Here is a 13,995-nt window from a genome sequence, read left to right on the forward strand (position 1 = left end):
ATCCTGATCCTCACCTACAAAGCCCTCCACCATCTGCCCCCCCCCATATCTCACTGACCTCCTCTCTCCCTACCAACCCTCACGGTCCCTCAGATCCACATCAGCCGGTCTCCTCTCCATCCACAAGTCCAACCTCCGCAGTTTTGGGGACAGAGCCTTCTCCAGGGCTGCTCCCAGGCTCTGGAACTCCCTCCCCCAACTGATCCGCAATTCCGTGTCCCTCACCATCTTCCAGTCCCGCCTCAAGACCCATCTCTTCACCTCTGCCTATCCTTAGCCCCACGTCCCCCTCCCTTTTCATCTGTGCATTAATTGCCTCATATTGTGTTTTGAATTGTATTCTGTCTTTACTTTGTGTACTAGTCATGTCTCTACTATTTATTTCATTCCCCTTACATGTTTTTCCTCTACCTGCTAAATTTTTTGTAAGGTGTCCTTGAGACTCTTGAAAGGCGCCCATAAATAAAATGTATTATTATTATTATTACTGCGCCAGAGACTTGTTTCTGATCCTGAATAGTGGCCCTGTCTGTACAGAGTTTGTATGTTCTCCCTGGGATCATGCGGGTTTTTTCCAGGTGCCCAGGTTTCCTCCCACACTCCAAAGACATACAGGTTGTTATGTTAATTAGCTTTGGTAGAATTGTAAAATTGTCCCTAGTGTATAGGATAGGATAGTGTCAGTTTACGGGGTTATTGCTGGTGGGCTGAAGGGCCTGTTTCCGCTCTGTATCTCTAAATTCTGTTCAGATATTATATTATAATTATGATTATCCTTAATCCCCCGGTTATTCTTTTCTTTTTAATGTAGTACAGTAGACCCTCCACATTAATGCACCACAGGGAGTCCGTTATTGCTGCTTGTTCTCTTTAAAGGGGTGTGGGGTTAATATTAATGTTTAATCCTTGCCCTATGTCACAACTCCTAAACCATGCTTTCATCCGTCCTATTTTCCTGTTCTTGCCCTTACTAGCACATTGCACCTGGTGCAATCTAGAGATTGTTCCCCTTTTGGAGATTGTGATTTGGAGATTTGGAGAATTTGGAGATTGTTCCCCTTTGAACCTTTTGCCTAATTCTCCGCAGGACCACATTCCCTCCTTCTATCCAACATGCATGACTCCTGGCTGCTCACCCTCCCACTAAGAATGTTCAGCAGCTGCTTGGAGACATCACAGACCCCAGCACCAGGGGGGCAACACACCATCCTGGAGACCCTCTCATAGTGTATACTACTCCTATAACATGAACTTATGAACGTTATTACCTATATCTTTGAGTCATAGTCTTAGAGTGATACAGTTGTAAAACAGGCCCTTCGGCCCAATTTGCCCACACCAGCCAACGTGTCCCGGCTCCACCAGTCACACCTGCCTGCGTTTGGTCCTATCCATGTATCTGTCTAACTGTTTCTTAAACGATGGGATAGTCCCAGCCTCAACTATCTCCTCTGTTCCGTACACCCACCACCCTTTTTGTGAAAAAGTAACCCCTCAGATCCCTGTTAAATCTTTTCCCCTTCACCTTGAACCTATGTCCTCTGGTCCTCGATTCCCCTACTCTGGGCAAGAGACTGTGCATGTACCCGATCTATTTCTCTCATGATTTTATACACCTCTATAAGATCATCCTTCATCCTCCTGCGCTCCAAGGGATAGAGACCCAGCCTACTCAACCTCTCCCTGTTGTTCACACCCTTTAGTCCCATTGACATCCTCGTAAATCTTCTCTGTACCCTTTCAAGCTTGGCAATATCTTTCCTATAACATGGTGCCCAAAACTGAACACAATACTCTACATGCGGCCTCACCAATGTCTTATACAACTGCAACATGACCTCCCAACCTCTATACTCAATACTCTGGCTGATGAAGGCCAATGTGCCTAAAGTGTTTTTGGCCACCCAATCTACCTTCAACTCCACCTTCAGGGAACTATGTACTTGCTCTCCTAGATCCCTCAGCTCTACAACACTCCAGAACCCTACCATTCACTGTGTAGCTTCTTGCCAGAGACTCTTGAGCCAAACCCTCAGCATTTATTACTCAAACACCCTACTTGGAATTGAAACAATGCCATTCCCAAAACCAATGCTGGAGCTCAGCATCCTTTAGCTGACACTCAGTCCGGGTTTTGCTACCTATGCTTATCAGGATCAGAAAGAAATTGGGCCGTAACTTGCTCGGCACTTTTTAAACACTCAGTCCAGTTCCGATCTTAAAGCTGTGCCCTCTAGGCTTTGACATTTACACCCCACTATTCAATATTTTCCTGATCTGCCCTAAATCTAGTTCTGTGCCAGTTTCCCAGAACCATTTAAATCCATGTTTTCCCTGTATTTTATAACCGCTTCCCATTTCTTCCATTCAGCACTCTGTTGGTCTCTTACCCTCGGACTTCTGCCATGATGCAGTCAGCCTTTTTGTCTGCACAAACACACTTTTGAGCTGGGGAATCATGCTCTATTCCTAGATTGTGTCCAATGCCATGAGCCAGATTAGAAGCAATGCCCAAACTTTCCGCAGTGGTATCCTAGGAGAGAAGAGCAATAATTAGGAGTCAGTCATGTACGCTCATAATTATAGGAGCGTGTAGGCCATTCAGCCCATCGAGTTGACTCCACTATTCAATGATGGCTGATCTATTTTTCCCTCTCAACCCCATTCTCCTGCCTTCTCCCCATAACCCAACACCCTTACTAATCAATAATCTATCAATCTCCGCCTTAGAATTACCAATAATAGCCTCCACAGCTATCCGTGGCAATGAATTCCACAGACTCACCACCCTATGACTAAGAAATTCTTCCTCATCTCATTTCTAAAGGTACATCCTTTTATTCTGAGGCTATGCCCTCTGGTCCTAGACTCTCCCACTAGTGGAAACATCCTCTTCACATCCACTCTATCCAGGCCTTTCATTATTCGGTAAGTTTAGATGAGGTCCCTCCTCATCCTTCTCAACACCAGTGAGTAGAGGCCCAGTGCTGTTAAACGCTCATCATACGTTAACTCAATAGTTCCCTGGATCATTTGCGTAAACCTCCTCTGGACCCTAACCAATGCTAGCACATCCTTCCTCAGAATTGGGACCCAAAACAGACCACAATACTCCAAATGTGGTCTAACCAGTGCACTTCAACTTCAACATTATTTCCATGTTAATTTTTATATTTTGGTCCACTCAAAAAAAATGTTATTTGCCTTCCTTCCTACCAATTCAACTTGAAATTTTAGGAATCCTGCACCAGCACACCCAAGTCCCTTCTGTTCATTTTTAAAAGCAGTCCCTCTAGAAATATAGGCCAATGCCACTCGGCCTCAGCCTCTTCTGTTTTCCAGAGATTCACATTAACTCCTGTGTGAAAAAAGTTCTTGCCTCAACTATCTCATCTCGGTTTTCCAGGATTTTCCCCCTTATCCTTAAGTCCTGTCCTGGACTTCCCTAAATGTCTATGCTCTTGCTAATCTTAGCAATATTATACACCTTCACTTTTACTATGTCAGCCACGGTCACCTCGTCCTCCGCTTAGAATCTTACTTCCTCTTTCGCTTTCTTTACTGCCTGCTGCACCTGCATGCCTACCTCCAATGACTGGTGTACCATGACACCCAGGTCTCGCTGCATCTCCCCCTTTCCCAATCGGCCACCATTTAGATAATAGTCTGCTTTCCCGTTTTTGCCACCAAAATGGATAACCTCACATTTATCCACATTATACTGCATCTGCCAAACATTTGCCCACTCACCCAGCCTATCCAAGTCACCTTGCAGTCTCCTAGCATCCTCCTCACAGCTAACACTGCCCCCCAGCTTAGTGTCATCCGCAAACTTGGAGATATTGCCTTCAATTCCCTCATCCAGATCATTAATATATATTGTAAATAGCTGGGGTCCCAGTACTGAGCCTTGTTGGGGAAGTCCAGGACAAGGGGTCACAGCTGATTTAAGGATAAGGGGGAAATCCTTTAGGAGATTGAAAACCGAGATGAGAAGCTAACCTTTTTCACACACAGAGAAAGTTAAAACCGGTGAATCTCTGTGAACTCTCTGCCACAGAGGGTAGTTGAGGCCAGTTCATTGGCTATATTTAAGAGGGAGTTAGATGTGGCCCTTGTGGCTAAGGGGATCAGGGGGTATGGAGAGAAGGCAGGTACGGGATACTGAGTTGGATGATCAGCCATGATCATATTGAATGGCGGTGCAGGCTCGAAGGGCCGAATGGCCTACTCCTGCACCTAATTTCTATGTTTCTAAGATCCTGTGTCTATCGAATTACTCCCAGCAACTCCTGCCATTGATGTTCCACCGACATTCCTGCTAGGATCCCTTTCCAATCCACCTTAGCTAGCTCCTCCGTCATGCCTCTGTAGTCATCTTTACTCAACAGTAATACCGACACATCCAATTTCATTTTCTCCCTCTCAAACTGCAGGGTAAATATAATCATACTATGGTCACTACCTGCTCAGGTTTCATAGAGTGTGGAAACAGGCCCTGTGGCCCAACTTGCCCACACCGACCAATATGTCCCATCTACATGAGTCCCATCAGCCTGTGTTTGGCAGGCTTCCGTCTGTGAAGCCAATTTTCTATTCTTTACCTTAAGATCCCAAATCAATTTGAGTTAATTACACAACACCACATCCAGAATTGCCCTTTCCCTAGTAGGCTCAACATATCAATGATTTGTATGAGAACATACAGGGTCTGGAGAGGGCCTGGGCTATAGGAAGAGGTTGAGTAAGTGGGATTCTATTCCTTGGAGTGCAGGAGGATGAGGGGTGGTCTTATAGAGATGTATAAAATCATGAGAGGAATAGATCGGGTAGATGCACAGAGTCTCTTGCCCGGAGTAGGGGAATTGAGGACCAGAGGACAGAAGTTTAAGGTGAAGGGGAAAATATTTAATAAGAATCTGAGGGGTAACATTTTCATACAAAGAGTGGTGGATGTATGGAATGAGCTGCCAGAGGAGGTAGTTGAGGCTGGGACTACCCCAACATTTAAGAAACAGTTGGACAGGGACATGGATAGGACAGGTTTGGAGGGATATGGACCAAATGCTGGCTGGTGGGTCTAGTGTAGCTGGGAGGTGTTGGCCAGTGTCGGCAAGTTGGGCCAAAAGGCCTGTTTTCATACTGTATCACTGTGACTCTGTACCAGCTGTTCTAATAAACCATCTCATAGGCACTCTACAAATTCCTTCTCTTGAGATCCCGTACGAACCTGATTGTCCCAGTCTACCTGCAAATTGAAATCCCTCATGATCGCTGTAACATTGCTTTTCTTGCGTCGATTGTTTCTCCTGATGTACAGGCTACTGTTTGGGGGCCTGTAAATAACTCCCATTACGGTATTTTTACTCTTGCAGTTTCTCAGCTTTACCCATGAGGAATCTACATCCTCTGATCCTATGTCACGCCTTGCTAACGACTTACCAGCAGAGCTACCCCACTCCTCTGCCTACCTGACTGTCCACACCAACCAGTGGGCACCCGTCTGTATAAATCCCATCATTCAGCACTAGACCATGGGCCTAAGAATTCAAGTTCTCATCTAGTCACTTAAATGCTGCAGTGACTCTTCTTCCACCACTCTCCCCAGCTGTGTATTGCAGGTACCCTCCAACAGTGGATCATTCTGCAGACTCCCCACTTCCTTGATGCTACCTAGCTTTGTATCATCTGCTAATTGCCTCAAACCCATCAATTCATGATCTAATACACCTATACAAGATTACTCCTCAGCCTCTTGTGTTCCAATGAATAAAGTCCAGTTCAAGTCAGTTAAAAGAGGTTAGATAAATTGGGTTCATTCTCACTTAAATGTAAAAGGTTGAGCATTGACTTCACAGAGTGTTATAAAATTATAAGAGGCATAGCACAGATATTTGGTTATTTTACAGTATAGGGAAGACTAGAATTAGAGGAACAGGCTTAAGGTGAGAGAATGCAAACCTAAAGGAGATCTGAAGCATACGTATGATACCCAGAGGACGGTGATCACCTGGAACATGCTGCCAGTGGAGGGGTTGAGTCAGATACAATTACAATGTTTAAAAATAATTTGGGCAGTTATTTAAACAGTTAAGGTATAGATGTCCTAAAGCAGGCAAATGTGATTATTGTTGCTAGGTAATATGGACGGCATGGCTTTTTTACTATGGGATCGCAGAATCACAGCGTCATAGTCAAACTGCACCAAAATAGGCTCTTTTGGCACAATATGCCTATGCCAACCAAGATGCCCCAATTAAGCTAGTTCCACCTGCCGCTTTTAATCCATATAACTCTATACCTTTCCTGTCCATATACTGTAGATGCCCAAATGTCTTTTAAATATTGTCATAGTACCTGCGTTAACTACCTCCTCTTAGCTTGTTCCATATACCCATCGCGCATTGTGTGAAAAAGTTGCCCTCAGGTTCCTACTAAATCTTTTCCCTCTCACCTTAAACCCCATTTACACTTGATTCCCCCTACTCTGGGCAAAAGACTGTCCATTTACTCTGTCTATTTCCCACATGATCTTATACAACTATATAAGATCATCCTCATGCACTCCAAGGAATAAAGTCGCAACCTGCTTAACCTCTCCTTACAGCTCAGGCCCTCAAGTCCTGGCCACATCATCACAAATCTTCTCTGCACTCTTTTCAGCTTGATGACTTTATTCATATAGCAGGGTGACCAACACAGATACAATACTCCAATGCAGCCTCACCAATGTTGTGTATAACTGTAACATAACATCCCAATATCTATACTCAATATCTTAACTGATGTACCCCAAGCCTTTTTAGACCACCCTTTCTACCTTGAACACAACTTTCAAGGTATTACACAAAATTAAAGTCTGAGATAGCTCATTACCTCACTGACTCCATTTTATACTATTTTAGAAATCTGTCCCACAGACATCCGATAAATGGATCCTCTTTTACCTGTTTGCCCAGTCATAATGAAGATTACATGGGATCTGATTACTGCAATTCTGTTGCTTTGAGCTTTGCTTATTCCTTTATTTCCTGCCTATAAACTATCCCACCAGTGTTTTGTCCCTTGTAATCTCAGACCTTCAGTCATACCATATTTGTGATAGACTGATGCTTACCAGAACAATACCTCCTGAATGATCCTCAGAACACATGGAACCAAACTCAGCAAGCTGCCCATTGAGACTGTTGAAGCTCTTGCCTCTGTGAGAGAAATAACAAATACTTGTACACAGGTTGTGGGTGAAGAATCCCCAACATTGACTGGGAGTTGGTTCACAGTTGTTTTCTTCTCCCCAAAATACCACTTCATCAGGCACAGAGAAGGTTGATTCCAGCTGTGACCAGGGGCAGTGAGTCATTTCCACAATGCTTTGATAATGTTCCTAATAGGAGGCTGATCTTCATCCAGTGTCTCCAGCATGGTGGTATGCTCAGCAGCGTAATGAATGCTCAGATCTGGCATCTGATTACATCACACGGTGTCAAGCATAAATATAGAAGCTCACCAACCTCCGAGAAGGATTGAACAGTGCAAAGAGAACCTTATTTCCCTGAGAATTGTGATAGAAATACCGGCATTGAACATAACCTAGTTACAGCCCAGTGGTATGAATATTGATTTCTCTCACTTCAGGTAGCCCCGGCATTCCCTCTCTCTCTATCGCTTCCACACCCAAGTCGCACTAGCTTCCCATTTTCACCCTACAAACAGCTTACAATGGCCTGTTTCTATTATCATTGTTACTTTGTTGCATATCTTTCCTTCATTGTTCTTTATCTTTCCACATCACTGTCTGTATCTCTCGTTTCCCTTATCCCTAACCAGTCTGAAGAAGGGTCCCGACCCGAAACATGACCTATTCCTTCTCTCCAGAGATGCTGCCTGTCCTGCTGAGTTACTCCAGCATTTTGTCTATTTCCAGATAAGTAAACTGTGCTAATAAACATATTTCCAGCTACACCAAGTCAATCGGTTTCTCATCCTTCAGGATGGAATGAGAATTGTTTATTAACGGTTGATCAATAAGGTTGCAGCACATGGACTGGGTGTAATATACCAGCATCAATATAGGATTGATTAGATGACAGGGCTTGGATGAGATGGAATTTATTAAATGTGTCCAGGAGCGCTTCTTTAATCTATACAAACCCTACTCCAAAGGACATATCACTGGACCTCTTCTTAGGAAATGAGGATGGGGATAGAAACATAGAAAATAGGTGCAGGAGAAGGACATTCGGCCCTTCGACCCAGCACCCCCATTCAATATGATCATGGCTGATCATCCAAAATCAGTATCCCGTTCCTGCTTTCTCCCCATATCCCTTGATTCCTTTAACCCTAAGTGTTAAATCTAACTCTCGAAAACATCCAGTGAATCTGCCTCCATTGCCTTCTGCGGCAGAGAATTCCACAGATTCACAACTCTCTGGGTGAAAATCTTTTTCCTCATCTCAGTCCTAAATGGCCTAACCCTTATTCTTAAGCTGTGGCCCCTGCTTCTCGTTTCCCCCAACATCGGAAACATTTTTCCTGCATCCAGCCTGTCCAATCCCTTAAGAATTTTATATGTTTCTATAAGATACCCTCCCATCCTTCTAAATTCCAGTGAAAACAAGCCCAGTCGACCCATTCTTTCATCATATGTCAGTCCTGCCATTCCGGGAATTAACCTGGTGAACCTACGTTGTACTCCCTCAATAGCAAGAATATCCTTCCTCATTAGGAGACAAAAACTGCACACAATACTCCAGGTGTGGTCTCACCAGGGCCCTGTTGTACAACTGCAGTAGGACCTCCTTGCTCCTAAAATCTGTGACTCCTGAAGTGTCAGTGGCGAGCATTTTGGGACAAGTGACCATAATTCTACGTTTTAAAATGGTGATGAGAAAGATAGGACTGGTTAAATTGGAACAAGGCCGAATTTGGGTGGGAACTTTCAGAGGTCAATTGAGAAAGTCTTTTTGCAGGTAAGAGGATGTCTGGCAAGTGGGCGGCTTTAGAAAGTGAGATAGCAAGAGTAGATGGGCAGCATGTTCCTGTTGGGGTGAAGGGTTAGGCTGGCAACTTTAGTGAACTCTGGTTGACGAGAGATTTTGAAGTGCTGGTCAAGACAATTGAGTCATACCAGATTTAAGCAGCAGGATCAAGAGAATCCTTCCAAGGAAGGATTCTCTTAGAGTCATACAGCATGGAAAGAGTCACTTTGGACCAACTTGCCCACACCGAACAACATGGCTCATCTACACTAGTTTCCAACTACCTGCATTTTGCCCATATCCCTCTAAACCTGTCTAAATGTTTCTTAACTGTTGCGATACTACCTGCCTCAATTACCTCCTCCAGCAGCTCGTTCCAAACACCCTCTACTCTTTGTGTGAAAAAGCTACCTCCTAACCTTAAACCTATGTCCTGTGGTTCTCGATTCCCCTACTCTGAGTAAGAAACTGTGTGTTAGATCACATTAAATCAATAGTCAAGAGTGATTTGGATAGATTGATTAGGGATTAACTCAGCAGGTCAGGATGGCAGAGATCAGAAAAATGATCTGAAGACCCGAAACTTCCCTATCCATTTTGTAGAGTGATGCTGCCTGACCCTTGTTACACCAGCATTTTGTCTCTATCCTACTTAGATGGTTTGCCGGGAAGCTTAGATTGCATTAAATCAATAGTCAAAAGTGATTTATTGTCATATGTCCTGAAACTGGACAGAAATTATTTCTTGTTGCAGCACAACAGGTCTGTAAACACTTAACTCAGTGAATATTATAATAAACCACAAAAAGTAGTTCAATAGCAGTTTAAAAAAATCTAAGAAGAGCCGCCAATTAGATTCCAAAATTACTTTGGAGGAGGAGTCAGAGGGCAGAGTGATACAGTGGGGAAACAGGCCCTTTAGCCCAACCTGCCCACACTGTGGGCCAACATGGCCCAGCTACACTAGTCCCACTTGCCTGTGTGTGGCTCATATCCCTTTAAACCTGGCCTATCCATGTGCCTGTCTAATTGTTTCTTAAACTTGCGATTGTCCCTGCCTCAACTACCTCCTTTAGCAGCTTGTTCCATACATCCACCACCCTTTGTGTGAGAATGTTACCCCTCACATTCTTGAACCTAAGGTACCCTTTCCAGCGACAATATCTTTCTTATAACATGGTGCCCAGAACTGAACACAAAACTCTAAATGCAGCCTCAACAACATCTTATATAACTGCAACATAGACTCATAAAGTCAGAGTGATACAGCGTAGAAATATGTCCTTCGGCCCAACTTGCCCACACTGGACAACATGTCCCAGCTACACTAAAATGAATGGTCATAGGAGTTTTCACATTAAGGGGAGCCTAAAACTAGAGGCTGTAGGTTTAAAGTGAGAGGAGAAAGATTTAAATGGGACCTCAATGGCAACCTTGTCGCACAGAGATTGGTGGGTATGTGGAACGAGCTTCCAGAGGAAGTTGTAGAGGCTGGCATAATTACAATGTTTAAAAAACAATGTTTGGAAGGATATAGGCCAAAATAGGCAAATGGGAATAGGTGAAATAGACACCTTGGTCCACATGAATGATCTGGGCCGATGGGCCTCGTTCCGTACTGTTTAACTCCATGACTCCAATAAACATACGGCGAGATGAACTCAGCGGGTTTAGTAACACCTGCAGAGGCAATGGGATGGTCAATGTTTCTCATCATGACCCCACATCAGAACTCGATTCACAGGCTGAACCAATACATCATTTTAATAACAGTGGCTTACATGATGAGCTGAGCATTATCATTGTGTAGCCTTGGTAGAAGGTTTGCTTTCCTCCAGGTAAGGAATCGTTTCATGGTGGCCAACGCATTGTCATCGACCACAATCTGGTCTGTTGTCCACACTTCAACACCAATCAGTGCAATTCGAAGATCCAATGGTCTGTAGAACTGTAGTGAGATGGAAACATCAACTGAATCATCAATTGAAATGACTAAATACATATCCGGTAACAGGAAGCACCCTGTCTTATTGCACTTCAACAAAAGTACAATTCCCTCTCTGTGATGTACAGCCTCCAATAAGCCTGTCAACATGTACTGCTAACACATGCAATAAACATCTTTCTTCTTTACCTGAAAACCTACCCTATAAATCTGTCCCAATGCATCATTTAGAAATAGCACTGACCCAACTCACTGTCCTGATCTTTGTGATGTATCACTATCTTATAGATTTGTCTTCCTGCACTGCTTGTCACCTTGTGATATGTACTGATATATAATTAATATCTAACCATTGTTAATAGATAAAAAATATTAATGTCCTCTCCCTTTATAGCAAACACAAACACCTTTGCCTACAAATCAATGAAGCTTGGTCTCCCTGCAATGTTTTCCCATCAAATAAACGCCCTACCTGCCGTGCCCACAGACTGTATAGATCATAAGATCAGAAGTGATAGGAGCAGAATTAGACCATTAGACCCAACAAGTCTACTGTGCCATTCAATCATGACTGATTTATCTCTCCTTCCTCACCCCATTCTCCTGCCTTCTCCCCATAACCTCTGACACCCGTACAAATCAAAAACTCTGTATTGTATACTGCAATACAGTGGAGAGAAAATGATTGAATTACATGTGCCATTAGTGAAATCACTTGGTTGCCATACTTACCAGATCCACATAACTAACAGCATTTGCTAATCGACTGATCACTTTTCGTTTGCTGTTGAATGCACTCTGATACTGAAAGACAAAGTCACATTGTAATTTCATTTACAGAGTTACAATTTTGTGAATTGGCTGTTTATTTTATTGCTGATTGCAAAATTGCATGTTGACTGATGATGTTAAAAAGGAGAGACAAAATCATTGACAGATTGGTCAAAGACCAATGAATGATTGGGTTCTCGGGAGTGCATAATAAAATGGAACTGCAGATGTTGGTTTATACCAAAGATAGACACAAAATGCTTGAGCAACTCAGTGGGTTGAGCAGCATCTCTGAAATATATGTACAGGTGTCGTTTAATTTAGTTCAATATTGTCACGTGTAGAGTTCAATGCCTCATAATTAAAGGATGTTCTTTTAGGAAAGAGATGAGGGAAAATCTCTTTAGTCAGAGGGTGGTGAATCTGTGGAATCTTTAGTATTCAACAGAGGAGGACAAAGGGGTTCATTAACAGAAAGCTTGCGGGGAATATAAAAACACTCTAAAAACATCTTTAGATATGTGAAAAGGAAAGGATTAGTGAAGACAAATGTAGGTCCTTTACAATCAGAGACAGGTGAATTTATAATGGGAAACCAGAAAATGGCAGAACAATTAAACGAGAATTTTGGTTCTGTCATCATTGAGGAAGACACAAACCGAGGACCGAGTCGATTGTTAAAGATGTTATAGCAGCACATTTGGAAAGCAGTGACAGGATCGGTCAAAGTCAGCATGGATTTATGGAGGGGTATCATGCTTGACTAATCTTCTGGTATTTTTTGAGGATGTAACAAGTAGAATGGATATGGAAGAGCCAGTGGATGTGGTGTATCTGGACTTTCAAAAAGTCGTTGACAAGGTCCCAGATAAGAGATTAGTGTGCAAAATTAGTGCACATGGTATTGGGGGTAGGGTATTGACATGGATAGAGAACTGGTTGGCAGACAGGAAGCAAAGAGTAGGAATTAACGGGTCCTTTTTCAGAATGGCAGGCAGTGACTAGTGGGGTGCTGCTAGGCTCAGTGCTGGGACCCGAATTATTTATATATATTAACGATTTAGACGAGGGAATATGACATCTCCAAGTCAGATGACACTAAACTGGGTGAAAGTGTGAGTTGCCGTGAGCATGCTATGAGGCTGCAGGCTGAATTGGATAGGTTGGGTGAGTGGGCAGATGCATAATGTGCATAAATGTGAGGTTATCCATTTTGGTGGCAAGAACAGGAAGGCAGATTATTATCTGAATGGTGTCAGATTAGGAAAAGGGGAGATGCAATGAGACCTGGGTGTGCTTGTATATAAGTCACTGAAAGTAAGCATGCAGGTACAGCAGGCAGTGAAGAAAGCTAATGGCATGTTGGCCTTCATTGCGAGAGGATTTGAGTTTAGAAGCAAGGAGGTACTACTGCAGTTGTACAGGGCCCTAGTGAGATCGTACCTGGAGTATTGTATGCAATTTTGGTCTCCTAATTTGAGGAAGGACATTATTGGTCCTGGGGAGGTTCGGCGCCCATGTCGGGGCGGCCCGGTCCGGGGGAGAAGCGACGCCCAAGTCGGGGCGGCCCGGTCCGGGGGGAGAAGCGACGCCCATGTCGGGGCGGCCCGGTCCGGGGGAGGTTCGGCGCCCAAGTCGGGGCGGCCCGGCCCGGTCCGGGGGAGAAGCGACGCCCCCAAGTCGGGGCGGCCCGGTCCGGGGGAGAAGCGACGCCCATGTCGGGGCGGCCCGGTCCGGGGGAGGTTCGGCACCCAAGTCGGGGCGGCGGCCCGGTCCGGGGGGAGAAGCGACGCCCAAGTCGGGGCGGCCCGGTCCGGGGGAGGTTCGGCGCCCAAGTCGGGGCGGCCCGGTCCGGGGGGAGAAGCGACGCCCATGTCGGGGCGGCCCGGTCCGGGGGAGGTTCGGCGCCCAAGTCGGGGCGGCGGCCCGGTCCGGGGGGAGAAGCGGCGCCCAAGCCGGGGCGGCCCGGTCCGGGGGAGGTTCGGCGCCCAAGTGGGGGCGGTCCGGTCTGGGGGAGGTTCGACGCCCATGTCGGGGCGGCCCGGTCCGGGGGAGGTTCGGCGCCCAAGTCGGGGCGGCCCGGCCCCGGGGGGAGAAGCGACGCCCAAGTCGGGGCGGCCCGGTCCGGGGGAGAAGCGACGCCCAAGTCGGGGCGGCCCGGTCCGGGGGAGAAGCGACGCCCATGTCGGGGCGGCCCGGTCCGGGGGAGGTTCGGCGCCCAAGTCGGGGCGGCCCGGCCCGGTCGGGGGGGAGAAGCGACAAGTCGGGGCCCCGGTCCGGGGGAGGTTTGGCACCCAA

The 13,995-nt window shown here is 45.4% G+C and overlaps 1 protein-coding gene across 1 annotated transcript in view; it reads right to left on the bottom strand.

The window, feature by feature from the left end:
* Positions 1-1,355: 1,355 nt before the first annotated feature.
* Positions 1,356-13,995, bottom strand: part of LOC129694794 (disintegrin and metalloproteinase domain-containing protein 15-like) — a 54,823-nt gene continuing 42,183 nt past the window's right edge. The window contains exons 8-11 of the mRNA XM_055631556.1: positions 11,659-11,730; positions 10,763-10,929; positions 7,118-7,202; positions 1,356-2,533 (exon numbers count right to left, since the gene is read on the bottom strand). Coding sequence (XP_055487531.1) covers positions 2,387-2,533; positions 7,118-7,202; positions 10,763-10,929; positions 11,659-11,730 — 471 coding nt within the window. The 3' untranslated portion in view covers positions 1,356-2,386. The remainder of the gene's footprint in view (positions 2,534-7,117; positions 7,203-10,762; positions 10,930-11,658; positions 11,731-13,995) is intronic.

Source organism: Leucoraja erinacea, unplaced genomic scaffold (genome assembly GCF_028641065.1).
Source record: "Leucoraja erinacea ecotype New England unplaced genomic scaffold, Leri_hhj_1 Leri_79S, whole genome shotgun sequence".
Taxonomy (NCBI): Eukaryota; Metazoa; Chordata; class Chondrichthyes; order Rajiformes; family Rajidae; genus Leucoraja; species Leucoraja erinaceus.